The following is a 17,500-nucleotide window of genomic DNA, read 5'->3' on the forward strand; positions in this document are numbered from 1 at the left end:
AAAATGAGACTTAAATAATGTGGAGATAAAAGCGACGCCCATATTTTTTAGTGCCAAATCAGACGCCCACATTATTTGGCGCCTAAATGCTTTTGGCGCCAAAATGACGCCACATCCGGAACGCCGACATCTTTGGCGCAAAATAACGTCAAAAAAATGACGCAACTTCCGGCGACACGTATGACGCCGGAAACGGAAAAGAATTTTTGCGCCAAAAAGTCCGCGCCAAGAATGATGCAATAAAATGAAGCATTTTCAGCCCCCGCGAGCCTAACAGCCCACAGGGAAAAAAGTGTCAAATTTTTGAAGGTAAGAAAAAAATGATTAATTCAAATGCATTATCCCAAATATGAAACTGACTGTCTGAAAAATAAGGAAAGTTGAACATTCTGAGTCAAGGCAAATAAATGTTTGAATACATATATTTAGAACTTTATAAACAAAGTGCCCAACCATAGCTTAGAGTGTCACAGAAAATAAGATTTACTTACCCCAGGACACTCATCTACATGTTTGTAGAAAGCCAAACCAGTACTGAAACGAGAATCAGTAGAGGTAATGGTATATATAAGAGTATATCGTCGATCTGAAAAGGGAGGTAAGAGATGAATCTCTACGACCGATAACAGAGAACCTATGAAATAGACCCCGTAGAAGGAGATCACTGCATTCAAATAGGCAATACTCTCTTCACATCCCTCTGACATTCACTGCACGCTGAGAGGAAAACCGGGCTCCAACTTGCTGCGGAGCGCATATCAACGTAGAATCTAGCACAAACTTACTTCACCACCTCCATCGGAGGCAAAGTTTGTAAAACTGAATTGTGGGTGTGGTGAGGGGTGTATTTATAGGCATTTTGAGGTTTGGGAAACTTTGCCCCTCCTGGTAGGAATGTATATCCCATACGTCACTAGCTCATGGACTCTTGCTAATTACATGAAAGAAATAGTATCCAAAGCTTAGTTTGTGACTGCGCACTTAGGGCACAGCTAGTTGTGGGGACAGGCTGAGGCTTCAATAGCAGGGAAAGGCCTCAAAGTTAAAAGTCCGGTTCTGAGGGCAGTGAAGCCCGGTCCCTCTCCAAAACCCTGTTTCTGGAAAGCAGACCTCTTCAGACAAGCCTCTCCACTATTTAGAGCAGGGTACTAATAAAAATACTGCTTTAAATCAGAGATAGATAGAAGAAGCTTGAGGAGCTGAAGTTCAGTGCGACCTGCAAGATGGCCGCCGCCCGGGTGTCCCCCGACTTTGAAGCCTTTTGAGCCCTCCAGAGATATCCTGGATCATGCAGGAAGAAGCTGGATGTCTGCACAAAAAAAACCCTCCCACTCATATTAAAACAGTGGAAAGCTTCAGGAAACTGTTACTAGGCAGAATTCAAGCCAGCCATGTGGAAAAAACTAGGCCCCAATAAGTTTTATCACCAAATACATATATAAAAACGATTAAACATGCCAGCAAACGTTTTATATTACATTTTTATAAGAGTATGCATCTCTATTAATAAGCCTGATACCAGTAGCTCTCACTGCATTTAAGGCTTTACTTACATTAGTTCAGTATCAGCAGCATTTTCTAGCAAATTCCATCCCTAGAAATATATTAACTGCACATACCTTATTGCAGGATAACCTGCACGCCATTCCCTCTCTGAAGTTACCTCACTCCTCAGAATATGTGAGAACAGCCATGGATCTTAGTTACTTCTGCTAAGATCATAGAAAACGCAGGCAGATTCTTCTTCTAAATACTGTCTGAGATAAACAGTACACTCCGGTACCATTTAAAAATAACAAACTTTTGATTGAAGAATAAACTAAGTATAAAACACCACACTCCTCTTACGACCTCCATCTTGGTTGAGGCTTGCAAGAGAATGACTGGATATGACAGTTAGGGGAGGAGCTATATAGCAGCTCTGCTGTGGGTGATCCTCTTGCAACTTCCTGTTGGGAAGGAGAATATCCCACAAGTAATGGATGATCCGTGGACTGGATACACCTAACAAGAGAAAAGTGCTGTCCAGAGTACTGAAACCAAAATAAAGCTTAGATGCCTTCTTTTTCAAAAAAAGATAGCAAGAGAACCAAGATAAATTGATAATAGGAGTAAATTAGAAAGTTGAGTAAAATTGCATGCTCTTTCAGAATTACAAATGAACAAATGTGTGTTCAGTGTCCCTTTAAGGCACACTATATTCTCCAACAAAAGGGATATATATATATAATACGAATTAAACTGTGCTTCTAATACATAAGAACTGCTTGCCCAGTTCAGGTACCTTTCCAATTCTTGTATCCTCCTTCACACCTTATATTATATAACTATTAATTCCATGACATAGTTAATATCATCTAATCTTTAGTATAACTGTTTATCTCTATTAAATGCTAATATACTGCAATAAAGCATTTATTACAATCACCTGTATATACCCTAGCTATGGATTCATAACAACATCCTAGGTTAGGATAGATGTATACATTGAGATTTCCCTTCTACCTCTTAACTAGAGCCAGACATTTATAACCAGACTTACGCCTTTGTGTGAGTAGATTATTAACCCCTTAATGACCGGACCATTTTTCAATTTTCTTACCCTTAATGACAATGGCTATTTTTACATTTTTGCAGTGTTTGCGTTTAGCTGAAATTTTCCTCTTACTCATTTACTGTACCCACGTATATTATATACCGTTTTTCTCGCCATGAAATGGACTTTCTAAAGATACCATTATTTTCATCATATCTTATAATTTACTATAAAAAAATATATACAATATGAGGAAAAAATTGAAAAAAAACACACTTTTTCTAACTTAGACCCCCAAAATCTGTTACACATCTACAACCACCAAATAACACCCATTCTAAATAGTTTCTACATTTTGTCCCGAGTTTAGAAATACCCAATGTTTACATGTTCTTTACTTTTTTTGCAAGTTATAGAGCAAAAAATACAAGTAGCACTTTGCTATTTCCAAACCACTTTTTTTCAAAATGAGCGCTAGTTACATTGGAACCCTGAAATAGCAGACATATATGGCTTTGGCGTTGCTTTTTGGTAATTAGAAGGCCGCTAAATGCCGCTGCACACCACACGTGTATTATGCCCAGCAGTGAAGGGGTTAATTAAGGAGCTTGTAGGGAGCGTTTAGGTTTAATTTTAGCTTTAGTGTAGTGTAGTAGACAACCCAAATTATTGATCTAGGCCCATTTTGGTATATTTCATGCCACCATTTCACCGCCAAATACGATCCAATAAAAAAACTGTAAAATTTTTCAAAATTTTAGGTTTCTCACTGAAATTATTTATAAACAGCTTGTGCAATTATGGCACACATGGTTGTAAATGCTTCTCTGGGACCCCCTTTGTTCAGAAATAGCAGACATATATGGCTTTGGCGTTGCTTTTTGGTAATAATAAGGCCGTTAAATGCTGCTGCGCACCACACTTGTAATATGCCTAACAGTTAAGGGGTTAATTAGGTAGCTTGTAGGGTTAATTTTTAGCTTTAGTGTAGAGATCAGCCTCCCACCTGACACATCCCACCCCATGATCCCCCCCTGACCCCCCTCAAACAGCTCTCTTCCCTCCCCCACCTCACAATTGTCACCGCCATCTTAAGTACTGGCAGAAAGTCTGCCAGTACTGAAATAAAAATTATTTTTTATTTTTTTTTATTTTTTTCATATAGTCTGCAGTGATGGATCCCCCCTTACCCCACAACCTCCCTGATCCCCCCCCCCCATACATCTCTCTAACCCTCCCCCTCTTCCTATTTGCCGCCATCTTGGGTACTGGCAGCTGTCTGCCAGTACCCAATTTGCCCCCAAAAATAGTTTTTATTAACTTTTTTATATAAAACCTTTGTTTTCTGTAGTGTAGCTGGCCCCCCTAAATAATCTACTTCCCTCCCCCTCCCAGATCCCTTACTAAACAATAGAGCTCCCCCTGCATCGGCCTCTGTATTTTTTTTATTTTTTTTACTTGCGGTTATTTTGCGTGCACGCGTATGCTCGTGCACCCGCCGCCTCCGCCCCCCCCGGCTACAACCGGAACCGTGCAATCACCGACAATGCATTGCTACATTGTGATTGCACCGGTAAGGAAGTTGGAGCATACCCTCCTCCTAGAAGCTGCTCCCACCCACCAACAAAAGTGTGCACAACAATCGCCGATGCAGAGAGGGCCACAGAGTGGCCCTTTCTGCATCGGTGGGTAAAATAGGGGATTGCAGTGAAGCCTCAATATTGAGGCATCACTACAATCCCTTGTAAGCAGCTGGAAGCGATCATGATCGCTTCCAGCACTTCTAACAACAGAGGACGTACCAGGTACGTCAATTGTCATTAAGGGGAGTTTTTCCAATGACGTACCTGGTAAGTCCTCTGTCATTAAGGGGTTAAGGTGATATTTTAACTTAGCGCATCTCTGCTAGTCATTATGTCCGCTCTTTAATTTAATAGCCTGTTAGGAAAGTGAGTGCTTCACAAGTGTACACCATTACCAGTTCTAAACTGATTTTCTCTAGCTTGTCTCAACCCAATACTCAGCACCCCCCAGCCTGTAGTATGATATATAGGATACTGAAAAACATAATTTATGTAAGAACTTACCTGATAAATTAATTTCTTTCATATTGGCAAGAGTCCATGAGCTAGTGACATATGGGATATACAATCCTACCAGGAGGGGCAAAGTTTCCCAAACCTCAAAATGCCTATAAATACACCCCTCACCACACCCACAATTCAGTTTAACGAATAGCCAAGCAGTGAGGTGATAAAGAAAGGAGTAGAAAGCATCAATAAAAGGAAATTTGGAAATGATTGTGCTTTATACAAAAAATCATAACCACCATAAAAAAGGGTGGGCCTCATGGACTCTTGCCAATATGAAAGAAATGAATTTATCAGGTAAGTTCTTACATAAATTATGTTTTCTTTCATGTAATTGGCAAGAGTCCATGAGCTAGTGACATATGGGATATCAATACCCAAGATGTGGAGTCTTCCACTCAAGAGTCACTAGAGAGGGAGGGACTAAAACAAAAGCAGCCATATTCCGCTGAGAAAATAATCCACAACCCAAAAATAAGTTTATTTTCACTTTTGAAAGAAAAAAACTTAAATCAAAAAGCAGAAGAATCAAACTGAAACAGCTGCCTGAAGAACTTTTCTACCAAAGACTGCTTCCGAAGAAGCAAATACATCAAAATGGTAGAATTTAGTAAATGTATGCAAAGAGGACCAAGTGGCTGCTTTGCAAATCTGATCGACTGAAGCTTCATTCTTAAAAGCCCATGAAGTAGAGACTGATCTAGTAGAATGAGCTGTAATTCTCTGAGGCGGGGTTTGACCCGACTCCAAATAAGCTTGATGAATCAAAAGTTTCAACCAAGAAGCCAAGGAAACAGCAGAAGCTTTCTGACCTTTCCTAGGACCAGAATATAAAACAAATAGACTAGAAGTCTTCCTGAAATTTTTAGTAGCTTCCACATAATATTTCAAAGCTCTTACCACATCCAAAGAATGTAAGGATCTCTCCAAAGAATTCTTAGGATTAGGACATTAAGAAGGGACAACAATTTCTCTACCAATGTTGTTGGAATTCACAACCTTAGGTAAAAATTGAAAAGAAGTCCGCAAAACTGCCTTATCCTGATGAAAAATCAGAAAAGGAGACTCACAAGAAAGAGCAGATAGCCAAAAGGAACAACACTTTCCAAGAAAGTAGTTTAATGTCCAAAGAATGCATAGGTTCAAATGGAGGAGCCTGTAAAGCCCTCAGAACCAAATTAAGACTCCAAGGAGGAGAAATTGACTTAATGACAGGCTTAATACGAACTAAAGCCTGTACAAAACAGTGTATATCAGGAAGTATAGCAATTTTTCTGTGAAATAAAACAGAAAGAGCGGAGATTTGTCCTTTCAAGGAACTTGCAGACAAACCCTTATCCAGACCATCCTGAAGAAACTGCAAAATTCTAGGAATTCTAAAAGAATGCCAGGAGAATTTATGAGAAGAACACCATGAAATGTAAGCCGTCCAAACTCTATAATAAATCTTCCTAGAGACAGATTTACGAGCTTGTAACATAGTATTAATCACTGAGTCAGAGAAACCCCTATGACTTAGAACTAAGCGTTCAATTTCCATACCTTCAAATTTAATGATTTGAGATCCTGATGGAAAAACGGACCTTGAGATAGTAGGTCCAGCCGTAACGGAAGTGGCCAAGGCGGGCAACTGGACATCCGAACCAGATCCGCATACCAAAACCTGTGTGGCCATGCTGGAGCCACCAGCAACACAAAAGACTGTTCCATGATGATTTTGGAAATCACTCTTGGAAGAACTAGAGGCGGGAAGATGTAAGCAGGTTGATAACACCAAGGAAGTGTCAGTGCATCCACTGCTTCCGCCTGAACATCCCTGGACATGGACAGGTATCTGGGAAGTTTCTTGTTTAGATGAGAGGCCATGAGATCTATCTCTGGAAGCCCCCACATCTGAACAATCTGAGAAAACACATCTGGATGGAGGGACCACTGCCCTGGATGTAAAGTCTGGCGGCTGAGATAATCCGCCTCCCAATTGTCTACACCTGGGATATGCACCGCAGAGATTAGACAGGAGCTGGATTTCGCCCAAGCAAGTATCCAAGATACTTCTTTCATAGCTTGGGGACTGTGAGTCCCACCCTGATGATTGACATAAGCCACAGTTGTGATATTGTCTGTCTGAAAACAAATGAACGGTTCTCTCTTTAGTAGAGGCCAGAACTGAAGAGCCCTGAGAATTGCACGGAGTTCTAAAATATTTATTGGTAATCTCGCCTCTCGAGATTTCCAAACCCCTTGTGCTGTCAGAGACCCCCAAACGGCTCCCCAACCTGAAAGACTCGCATCTGTTGTGATCACAGTCCAGGTTGGGCGAACAAAAGAAGCCCCTTGAACCAAACAATGGTGATCTATCCACCATGTCAGAGAGTGTCGTATATTGGGATTCAAGGATATTAATTGTGATATCTTTGTATAATCCCTGCACCATTGATTCAGCATACAAAGCTGTAGAGGTCTCATGTGAAAACGAGCAAAGGGGATTGCGTCCGATGCTGCAGTCATGAGACCTAAAACTTCCATGCACATAGCCACTGAAGGGAATGATTGAGACTGAAGGTGCCGGCAGGCTGCAACCAATTTTAAATGTCTCTTGTCTGTTAGATTCAGTGTCCATGACTCTGTCTCTATCTGGAAACCTAAAAAGGTGACCCTTGTCTGAGGAATCAAGAAACTTTTTGGTAAATTGATCCTCCAACCATGTTTCCGAAGAAACAACACTAGTTGATTCGTGTGAGATTCTGCAGTATGTAAAGACTGAGCTAGTACCAAGATATCGTCCAAATAAGGAAACACCGCAATACCCTGTTCTCTGATTACAGATAGTAGGGCACCCAGAACCTTTGAAAAGATTCTTGGAGCTGTTGCTAGGCCAAATGGAAGAGCAACAAATTGGTAATGCTTGTCTAGAAAAGAGAATCTCAGAAACTGATAGTGTTCTGGATGAATCGGAATATGAAGGTATGCATCCTGCAAGTCTATTGTGGACATATAATGTCCTTGCTGAACAAAAAGCAGAATAGTCCTTATAGTCACCATCTTGAAAGTTGGTACTCTTACATAACGATTAAAAATTTTCAGATCCAGAACTGGTCTGAACAAATTTTCTTTCTTTGGTACAATGAATAGGTTTGAATAAAACCCCAAACCTTGTTCCTGAAGAGGAACTGGCATTATTACCCCAGAAGACTCCAGGTCTGAAACACACTTCAGAAAAGCCTGAGCTTTTACTGGATTTACAGGAATGTGTGAGAGAAAAAAAATCTTCTCACAGGAGGTCTTACTTTGAATCCTATTTGATACCCTTGAGAGACAATGCTCTGAATCCAATGATTTTGGACAGATTTTATCCAAAAATCCTTGAAAAACCTTAATCTGCCCCCTACCAGCTGAGCTGGAATGAGGGCCGCACCTTCATGCGGGCTTAGGGGCAGACTTAGGTTTCCTAAATTTCTTGGATTTATTGCAATTTGAGGAAGGCTTCCAACTGGAAGCAGATTCCTTGGGAGGAGGATTGAGTTTTTGTTCCTTATTCTGACGAAAGGAACGAAAACGGTTAGAAGCCTTAGATTTACCCTTAGGTTTTTTATCCTGAGGCAAAAAAACTCCTTTTCCTCCAGTGATAGTTGAAATAATAGAATCCAACTGAGAACCAAATAAATTATTACCTTGGAAAGAAAGATAGTAATCTAGATTTAGATGTCATATCAGCATTCCAAGATTTAAGCCACAAAGCTCTTCTAGATAATACAGCTAAAGACATGGATCTAACATCAATTTTGATAATATCAAAAATGGCATCACAAATAAAATGATTAGCATGTTGCAGTAAGCGAACAATGCTAGATATGTCAGAATCCAATTCATGTTGCGCTAAATTTTCCAACCAGAAAGTTGATGCAGCCGCAACATCACCCAAAGAAATAGAAGGTCTGAAAAGATGACCTGAATATAAATAGGCCTTCCTTAGATAAGATTCAAGCTTCCTATCTAAAGGATCCTTAAAGGAAGTGCTATCTTCCATAGGAATAGTGGTACGTTTAGCAAGAGTAGAAATAGCCCCATCAACTTTGGGGATCTTTTCCCAAAACTCTATAGATTTTGCTGGTAAAGGATACAATCTCTTAAACCTTGAAGAAGGAACAAAGGAAGTACATGGCTTATTCCATTCCCTAGAAATCATATCAGAAATAGCCTCAGGAATGGGAAAAACACCTGGGGAAACCACAGGAGGTTTAAAAACAGCATTTAAACGTTTATTAGACTGAACGTCAATAGGACTGGTTACCTCAATATCCAAAGTAATTAACACTTCTTTTAATAAAGAACGCATATACTCTATTTTAAATAAATAAGTAGATTTGTCAGTGTCAATATCTGATGAAGGATCTTCTGTTTCAGATAGATCCTCAGCAGAAGAGGATGAATTATTATGTTGTTGGTCATTTGAAATTTCATCAGCTAAATGAGAAGTTTTAAAAGACGTTTTACGTTTATTAGAAGGTGGAAATGCAGACAAAGCCTTCATAATAGATTCAGAAACAAATTCTTTAAAATTTACAGGTATATCATGCACATTAGAAGTTGAAGGAACTGCAACTGGCAATGTACTATTACTGATAGAAACACTATCTGCATGTAAAAGTTTATCATGACAACTGTTACCAATGACATTCGGTGGAATAATTTCTACAATTTTGCAACAAATGCACAGCTTTGGTAGAACCGATGTCAGGCAGCAATGTTCCAGCAGAAACTTCAGAGACAGGATCGGATTGGGACATCTTGCTCAATGTAAAAGAAAAAACAACATATAAAGCAAAATGATCTATTTCCTTAAATGACAGTTTCAGGAATGGGAAAAAATGCAAAAGCATAGGCCTCTTGATAGAGAAGAAATCAGGAGGCAAACATGAATGGGGTATTGAAATAATTAAAAAAATTTGGTGCCAAGTATGACGCACAACGTAACGTAAACTTTTTTGGCGCCAAAAATGACCGGAAATGACACACTTGCGTCACTAATGACGCCGCCGTGTGAAAGTTCTTGATGTCACGTATGACGCCGGAAATGACGAAGTTGCGTCAAAAACTTAATTTCCCGCGCCAAAAATGACGCAATAAAGTCTAACATTTGACGCACCCGCGGGTCTAATACCCGCAAATGCAAAAGTAGTCAAAATTGAAAAAGACTAAACCCCAGGTAAGAAATACATTTCTTAAAGTGTTTATATTCCCAAATATGAAACCGACAGTCTGCAGAAGGAAATACATGAACCTGACTCATGGCAAATATAAGTACAATACATATATTTAGAACTTTATATAATTGCATAAAGTGCCAAACCATAGCTGAGAGTGTCTTAAGTAATAAAAACATACTTACCAAAAGACCCCCATCCACATATAGCAGATAGTCAAACCAGTACTAAAACAGTTCTTTAGTAGAGGTAATGGTAAATTTGAGAGTATATCGTCCATCTGAAAAGGGAGGTAGGAGATGAATCTCTACGACCGATAACAGAGAACCCATGAAAAAGACCCCCGTTAGGGAAATCATTGTATCCAATAGGTGATACTCCCTTCACGTCCCTCTGACATTCGCTGTACTCTGAGAGGAATCGGGCTTCAACAATGCTGAGAAGCGCATATCAACGTAGAAATCTTAGCACAAACTTACTTCACCACCTCCATAGGAGGCAAAGTTTGTAAAACTGAATTGTGGGTGTGGTGAGGGGTGTATTTATAGGCATTTTGAGGTTTGGGAAACTTTGCCCCTCCTGGTAGGATTGTATATCCCATATGTCACTAGCTCATGGACTCTTGCCAATTACATGAAAGAAAGCATAGTCATTCCTTATCTGTATTCTAAGTAGTGCCATTAGTTCCTTTTTCTTTCTTGAGAATAAACTACAATTACCCTCTTATATGCTACCAGAATGCACTTGTAATGAGCATAAAGATACCATTAATAAACTGTTCACAGCCATAAGGCCCTATTCACTCTCATGGACCCTATGGCCGCTCATTACAAAATAAATAGTAAAAGGTTACCCAGCTAATAGGGTAATTCCTCAGGACAATCCCTGCATACTACAACAAACATAAGTTTTAGTAACAAAGAGTAGTAGCTAATAGGAAACAAGAGAGATGGTCAAAGGGTCATTGTTATCTCAGTATCGGTTTAACCCATTGGCAAAGGCTCAGACTCTTTGGCAGACCAGATGTTAATTTAAATGATGACAAAAAGTCAGCTAACCACAAAAAACAAACGAGTACAGTAATCACAAGCAATAACTCTGTTTACGGATACGCCACATACCCATGACTGGCCATTACCTTGAGGATGTAAAAATCGAAGCCATATGCCGCATCAATCAAGTCTAGTGTGCGCATTGTAACTGTGATGGAAAACGTTTTGTCCAGTATCTCACTGAATAACTGGCGCGTGAAGAGCTGCGGCTTCCATGTCGTCTTTAGTCTTGTAGAGAGCTAAAAGTACATAAAGGCGCAGGTAAGTTATCGAACACTAACAGAGCAGACGTTTATAAAAGTATATTGTAGGAGGAACAGGAGGGGACTAGCAGATAACTAACTGCTGAGAACACAGGGGCCACAGATAAGCCTGCACTGCAATGGGTTAGCAAGAAGCAGCAACAAGATTTGTCAGCACAATGACATCTAGTGGTACCTGGAGGTGTCACAACTTGCGCTGGTGATTTTCTCACTTGTTCTTAGAGAAATAAACGCGGCTTTACAAGCGGCAAAATAACAGACCAGTAACAGAGAAAACACGAGAACCAGACGCACAAGACATACAATACATCATGCCATCTTCACAATAACAGATAAGTGCAAGCTGTGCCCAGGGTGCTTGTAATGCCACATAACTACACATTCATTACCTTATCATTGTTTGCATAGCGGTAACCATTGACCCATCCTTCCCCACCCCAGAGCCCCTCATTGGCCTGTGGGGGGAAATAAGGTACAATTGGCACATCCTGCACACGTTCTCGCTGCCCATTATTTGGATTTATTCTGTATTTCAGCCCATGGGGTCTCCAGTGCACAGGAGATGGTTTACGTGTCTCCTGAATTGAGCGAAGGTAGTGAGCTGGCAACCGAGCATAGATGCCCTGCTTAAGCTTAAGTGTATTCCAGATGGCAGGTGGGTACTTGTGAAGCGGCATGGTGCCTTACCCTGCAGGTCCCAGGAAGACATAATACAAAAAAATCACCAAACATGACTGTCTTATAATGCACATATTGTGAAGTGTCAAAAAATTACACACACATTATATTTACATATGCACACAGTGTGACACACAAAATCTCACACAGTGAAAGCATATGCACACTCACACTGTGCAAACACTATACACACAGTACACACACTATATACACACTCACACTGTGCAAACACTATACACACACTATATACACACTCACACTGTGCAAACACTACACACACACACTATATACACACTCACACTGTGCAAACACTATACACACACTATATGCACACTCACACTGTGCAAACACTATACACACACTATATACACACTCACACTATATACACACACACACTATATACACACTCACACTGTGCAAACACTATACACACAGTACACACACACTATATACACACAAACTCACACTGTGCAAACACTATGTACACAGTACACACACACTATATACACACAAACTCACACTGTGCAAACACTATGTACACAGTACACACACACTATATACACACACACTATATACACACACACTGTGCAAACACTATGTACACAGTACACACACACTATATACACACACACACACACACACTATATACACACACACTGTGCAAACACTATGTACACACTATATACACACACACACACACACTATATACACACACACTGTGCAAACACTATGTACACAGTACACACACACACTATATACACACACACTGTGCAAACACTATGTACACAGTACACACACACACTATATACACACACACTCACACTGTGCAAACACTATGTACACAATACACACACACTATATACACACACACACACTCACACTGTGCAAACACTATACACACAGTACACACACACTCACACTGTGCAAACACTATACACAGTACACACACACTATGTACACACACACTCACACTGTGCAAACACTATATACACAGTACACACACACACTATAAACACACAGTACAGACACACATATATATATATATATATGCATGCAAACATAGATAGAGTATAAGCGCACTAGGAGATTCTATAATCACTAAATGTGTGATATAAAACAAAAAGTTCAATAGATAGATAGTACCTGTGTATTGCTAGTTCAAAGCACGCTGAGGAGAGCAGGCAAGTGTTGATTGCTGGAGATCTGCAGCTGTGGCGTTCTGAGCCCGGTCTGTGAGCCACTCCAAACAACAAATAGAAATCCAAAGACATGAACGCTCAAAAAGCGCAAAGAACTCCAAAGTTGTAAGAACACTAACTTTATTGAAACGAAGTTAAAACCATGACAGCATATAACGCAGCTGTGTTAAAGCACTATAAAGGAAAAATAGACACAATGTCAGCGATCAGGACCCCACGCAGACATGTTTCGTGCGGTTGCGCACTTGATCACTGCTTGTTAGCAGTCTTGACCGCTCATTGCTTTATAGCTCTTTTCTTAAAGGAACAGTCACTTTATGTTTGACAATTGTGCCTAATCATACTACTCTCTTTTTTGCATTTGTTGAACAATTTTTTGGAAAAAGATTATTATGAAAATTTGTTGATGAATTTTAAAGTATGATAAATATATATAATGACTTTGAACACCTTTGAAAATATTTTGTTGCCTATATGTTTGTTTTACCTAGACTACATATAGTTTATATACGGCTTATATTTTCTTTGAAAACCATTAATTTGATGTAAGATTTAATAACTTAAATTAGGATAACATTTTTAGAAAAGCACATTTATCTTCAATTCATTTATCAACAATAGACTATATCTCAATAATATATTGGTCCAAATAAGAATATAGTCTTATATCAACATTTATATTTGTATGGGAAATGATGTGCATTCCTGAATATAGAATTCTGAGGAGATGCTTTGTGGACTGACATTAATTTTTGATTTGTCATTTTTATTTATTAGACAACGCAAGAGATTAAATTTATTAAATATCAAGATAGGTAACTGCTTACGGATGTACATCAAAAAACTTTTGAAATTTCAGTTTACAAATAAATCCAAATCTCTTCTCATATTGAGTCCTAATGGATTGCATGTGTCGAGTGTGAATATCCAAAATACTTCATGCTTGTTTAACTTATCTTCTCTGTCTCCCCCACGTTTCCATAGGGGAACATGATCAATGCCTTGAAGTTTTAATAATGAGGCATCAGAATTATGGAGCGTTTTAAAGTGTCTGGATACCGGAGTATCCGTGTCATCATCTTCAATCGATCTTAAGCGTTGTAAGAATCTGTCTTTTATGCTGCGCTTCGTTTTACCTACATACTGAATGACAGGAAGATTAGATGGAGAAAGGTAATTTGATGTTTTCCTCTTTTGGATATTATGTCTACACCATTGCTGGTTATTGCTTTTAGCACTGGATCAGAGTGTAAAATGGGAATAGTTTCTTTTATAAATTTTACTGATGTTTTTATAATCTGTAGTGTATGTGGTAATAAATCTTGGTTTCTCCCTATTTTTCAAGTTGGTATTTTTCGTTTTGTATTTAAGTAAATCCTCTCTTGTTCTTTGATGTACACTTTCTCTAGCTTTATTTAAGGTATCCTCAATATAGCCTCTCTGCTTTAGTCTTTGTTATAATAGTACACCGACTAGTATAGTCTTCCTCCTTGGAGCAATTTCTTTTGGCCCTAATATATTCGCCCTTAGGAATGCCTTTTAGGATGTGTCTAGGGTGACATGATTTGTAGAATAATGTGGTGTTTCCTGCTGTTGGCTTTCTATAAAGAGTTGAAACTATTGTCTCACTTTCTTCATCAGCTTGTAATGTTAGATCTAGAAAATGTATAGATTTTGAACTATGCTCTCCTATAAATTTTAAGCCACACCTGTTTTCCATTAAGATAGACACAGAATTCTTCAACTTCTTTTGTTTCGCCATCATAGATGAAAAGCAAGTCATCTATGTACCTGAAAAAATGTACAACTCTTTCTCTGTGAGGATTTCTCTCTCCAAAGACGTGGAACAGCTCCCACCAACCCATGAAAAGGTTGGCGTATGATGGGGCAATTTTAGGCCCCATAGCTGTTCCACGCCTTTGGAGAAAGAAATCATTGCCAAACGCAAAAAAATTATGCGTCAAAAGGTACTCTATTGCATTCAGTATAAATGTTTTAGTAGCTGATTTATAATCAGTGTACTGATTCAGAAAAAACTGGATAGCTGTTATTCCCAGGTTATGTTGTATACAATGAAGATACATCTACAACCAAAAATTTGTAGTTCGCTTTCCATTTAATATGTTGCAATTTGTTTAGTAAATCTGTGCTATCCTGTACATAGCTTAAAAGGTTTTTAACTAGAGGCTGTAGAAATGTATCGATTAAATCAGATAAGGGTTCATTTAATGATTTGATTCCTGCTATTATGGGACGCCCTGGTGGACATCTAGAATCTTTATGTAACTTTGGAAAATAATGAAATACTGGAATTACTGAATTAGGTGGTGTTAGAACTTCTTCCAAAGAAGATGTTATAATGTTGTTTAATTTAGCTGTTTTAGTTATCTTCATTAATTCCTTTCTGAATTCTCTGTAATCTGTAAATCAAGAAATGGTATAGAGTCCCTATTGCTATCATACTTGAACCGAATGGGTGACTCCAATCTGTTCAAGTCCTCAATCCAGCCTTGCAAAGATTCAGACGTTCCCCTCCACACGAGGAACACGTCATCTATGTAGTGACCGTACATTTTAATTTCTGGGATCGATAACGTCTTCATAATGAAGGTCTCATACCATAGCATGTAGAGGTTGGCATATGCGGGAGCCATGGTGGAACCCATAGCTGTCCCAGCGATCTGTAAAAAATACTCCCTTTCGAATCTGAAGAAATTCTTCTCCAGACAGAAAGTGAGAAGTTCCAGCAAAAACTCAATGGGGGGGTCCCGCATATGCCAACGAACTACTCAGCATGGTTCTGACTGCCTGTACACCAGGAGTATTTTTTACAGATCGCTGGGACAGCTATGGGTTCCAGCATGGCTCCCACATATGCCAACCTCTACATGAGACCTTCATTATGAAGACGTTATCAATCCCAGAAATTAAAATGTATGGTCGCTACATAGATGACGTGTTCCTCGTGTGGAGGGGCACGTCTGAATCTTTGCAAGGCTGGATTGAGGACTTGAACAGATTGGAGTCACCCATTCGGTTCAAGTATGATAGCAATAGGGACGCTATACCATTTCTTGACTTACAGATTTCCAAGTGTATGATTGATGGATCAGTTGTTTTCAGTACATCTCTATACATGAAACCAACTGATAAAAACTCACTCCTGTTATCCACTAGTTTTCATCCGACACACCAGAAAAAAGGTGTTATCAACTCTCAACTCATGCGAGTAGCCCAGAACAACACACTCAGTGACACTAGGGTTCTCCAAGAAAATGCTATGAAAGAAAAACTCAAAGAGAGAGGCTATAGATCAGCAGATAATAATTCCTCACTAAACTTGTCACAATATGACCAAAAGACACTACTCCATAAGACGAAGCCTGTGAAGACAAATACCAATGAGATCAATTTGATCACCACATTTACCCCCATGCACCAAATCCTGGAGAGATCTGTACGCAAGAACTGGGAGATCGTGAAAATGGATAAATCCCTCCCATTTTCTCTAATGAAGCCACCACGTATGGTCTACAGAAAAGCGTCCAACTTGAAGGATATTTTGGTCCATAATGACCCTAGACGGTGCTATCAGAAAGGCACTTGGATCGACGCCAACAGGAAACTTGGTTGTTTTAAATGTGGGGACTGCACCACATGTAACAGTATGCTTACTGGTTCTACTTTCCATCACCCACGGACTGGGAAGAAATACAGAATTTATCATAGACTCACCTGCACTAGCAGCTTCGTGATTTACATTCTAACTTGCCCGTGCTCATTGGTCTATGTTGGAAAGACCTCAACGACGTTCCGTGAAAGAATGGCCAACCATCGCCATGCGATAAGAGCAGTGATCGATAAAAAAAGAATCGGACCAACCGTTTGCTAGGCATTTCTTGCAAGCGGGGCACACAGCGGCCAGTTTGAGGACAATGGTCATAGACCATGTACCACCACTTGACAGAGGTGGGGACAGACATACCAAACTGCTACAGGTTGAAGCTGCCTGGATCTATCGCCTAGATACTGTCTCTCCTAGAGGTTTGAACATACAACTTGACTACAATGTGTTCCTATAGCTGGATCTGGCTATGATTGGAACGATCTAGGTTATCTTCTAGTTATGTGACTTTTTGTAGTCTAATGCTACATCTTACATAGCGGACATTGGAAACCGGTCACTTGAGTGTGTTGCTCACATCACAAGTTTCTATCATATTACAGGTGTTATGAAGTAGATATCATTATTTATTTAGGATAGATGTAGAGACATGATGGCAGTTTAATACATCAGTTAGACTCTCCCTGAATCGAAAAATAATGCACTTTTATTGTGATGCTATTGTTTGGCTATATATTTACTATGTAGCTGATAAGGTCCAAAAACAGATATAGACTATCTACACCGCCAAACTACGTTAGTATGCTTCTTAGCCTTTTTAACTTTATTTATTTCTATGTCTTATTTGGGTCTT

At 39.4% G+C, this 17,500-nt stretch overlaps 1 protein-coding gene across 1 annotated transcript in view; it reads right to left on the reverse strand.

Moving 5' to 3' along the window:
• MRPL28 (mitochondrial ribosomal protein L28) overlaps positions 1 to 17,500 on the reverse strand; it is a 56,863-nt gene that overhangs the window by 11,809 nt on the left and 27,554 nt on the right. Inside the window, exons 2-3 of the mRNA XM_053694728.1 lie at positions 11,535 to 11,833; positions 10,969 to 11,121 (exon numbers count right to left, since the gene is read on the reverse strand). Coding sequence (XP_053550703.1) covers positions 10,969 to 11,121; positions 11,535 to 11,822 — 441 coding nt within the window. The 5' untranslated portion in view covers positions 11,823 to 11,833. The remainder of the gene's footprint in view (positions 1 to 10,968; positions 11,122 to 11,534; positions 11,834 to 17,500) is intronic.

The sequence above is a fragment of the Bombina bombina genome, chromosome 11, assembly GCF_027579735.1.
Source record: "Bombina bombina isolate aBomBom1 chromosome 11, aBomBom1.pri, whole genome shotgun sequence".
In the NCBI taxonomy this organism is placed as follows: Eukaryota; Metazoa; Chordata; class Amphibia; order Anura; family Bombinatoridae; genus Bombina; species Bombina bombina.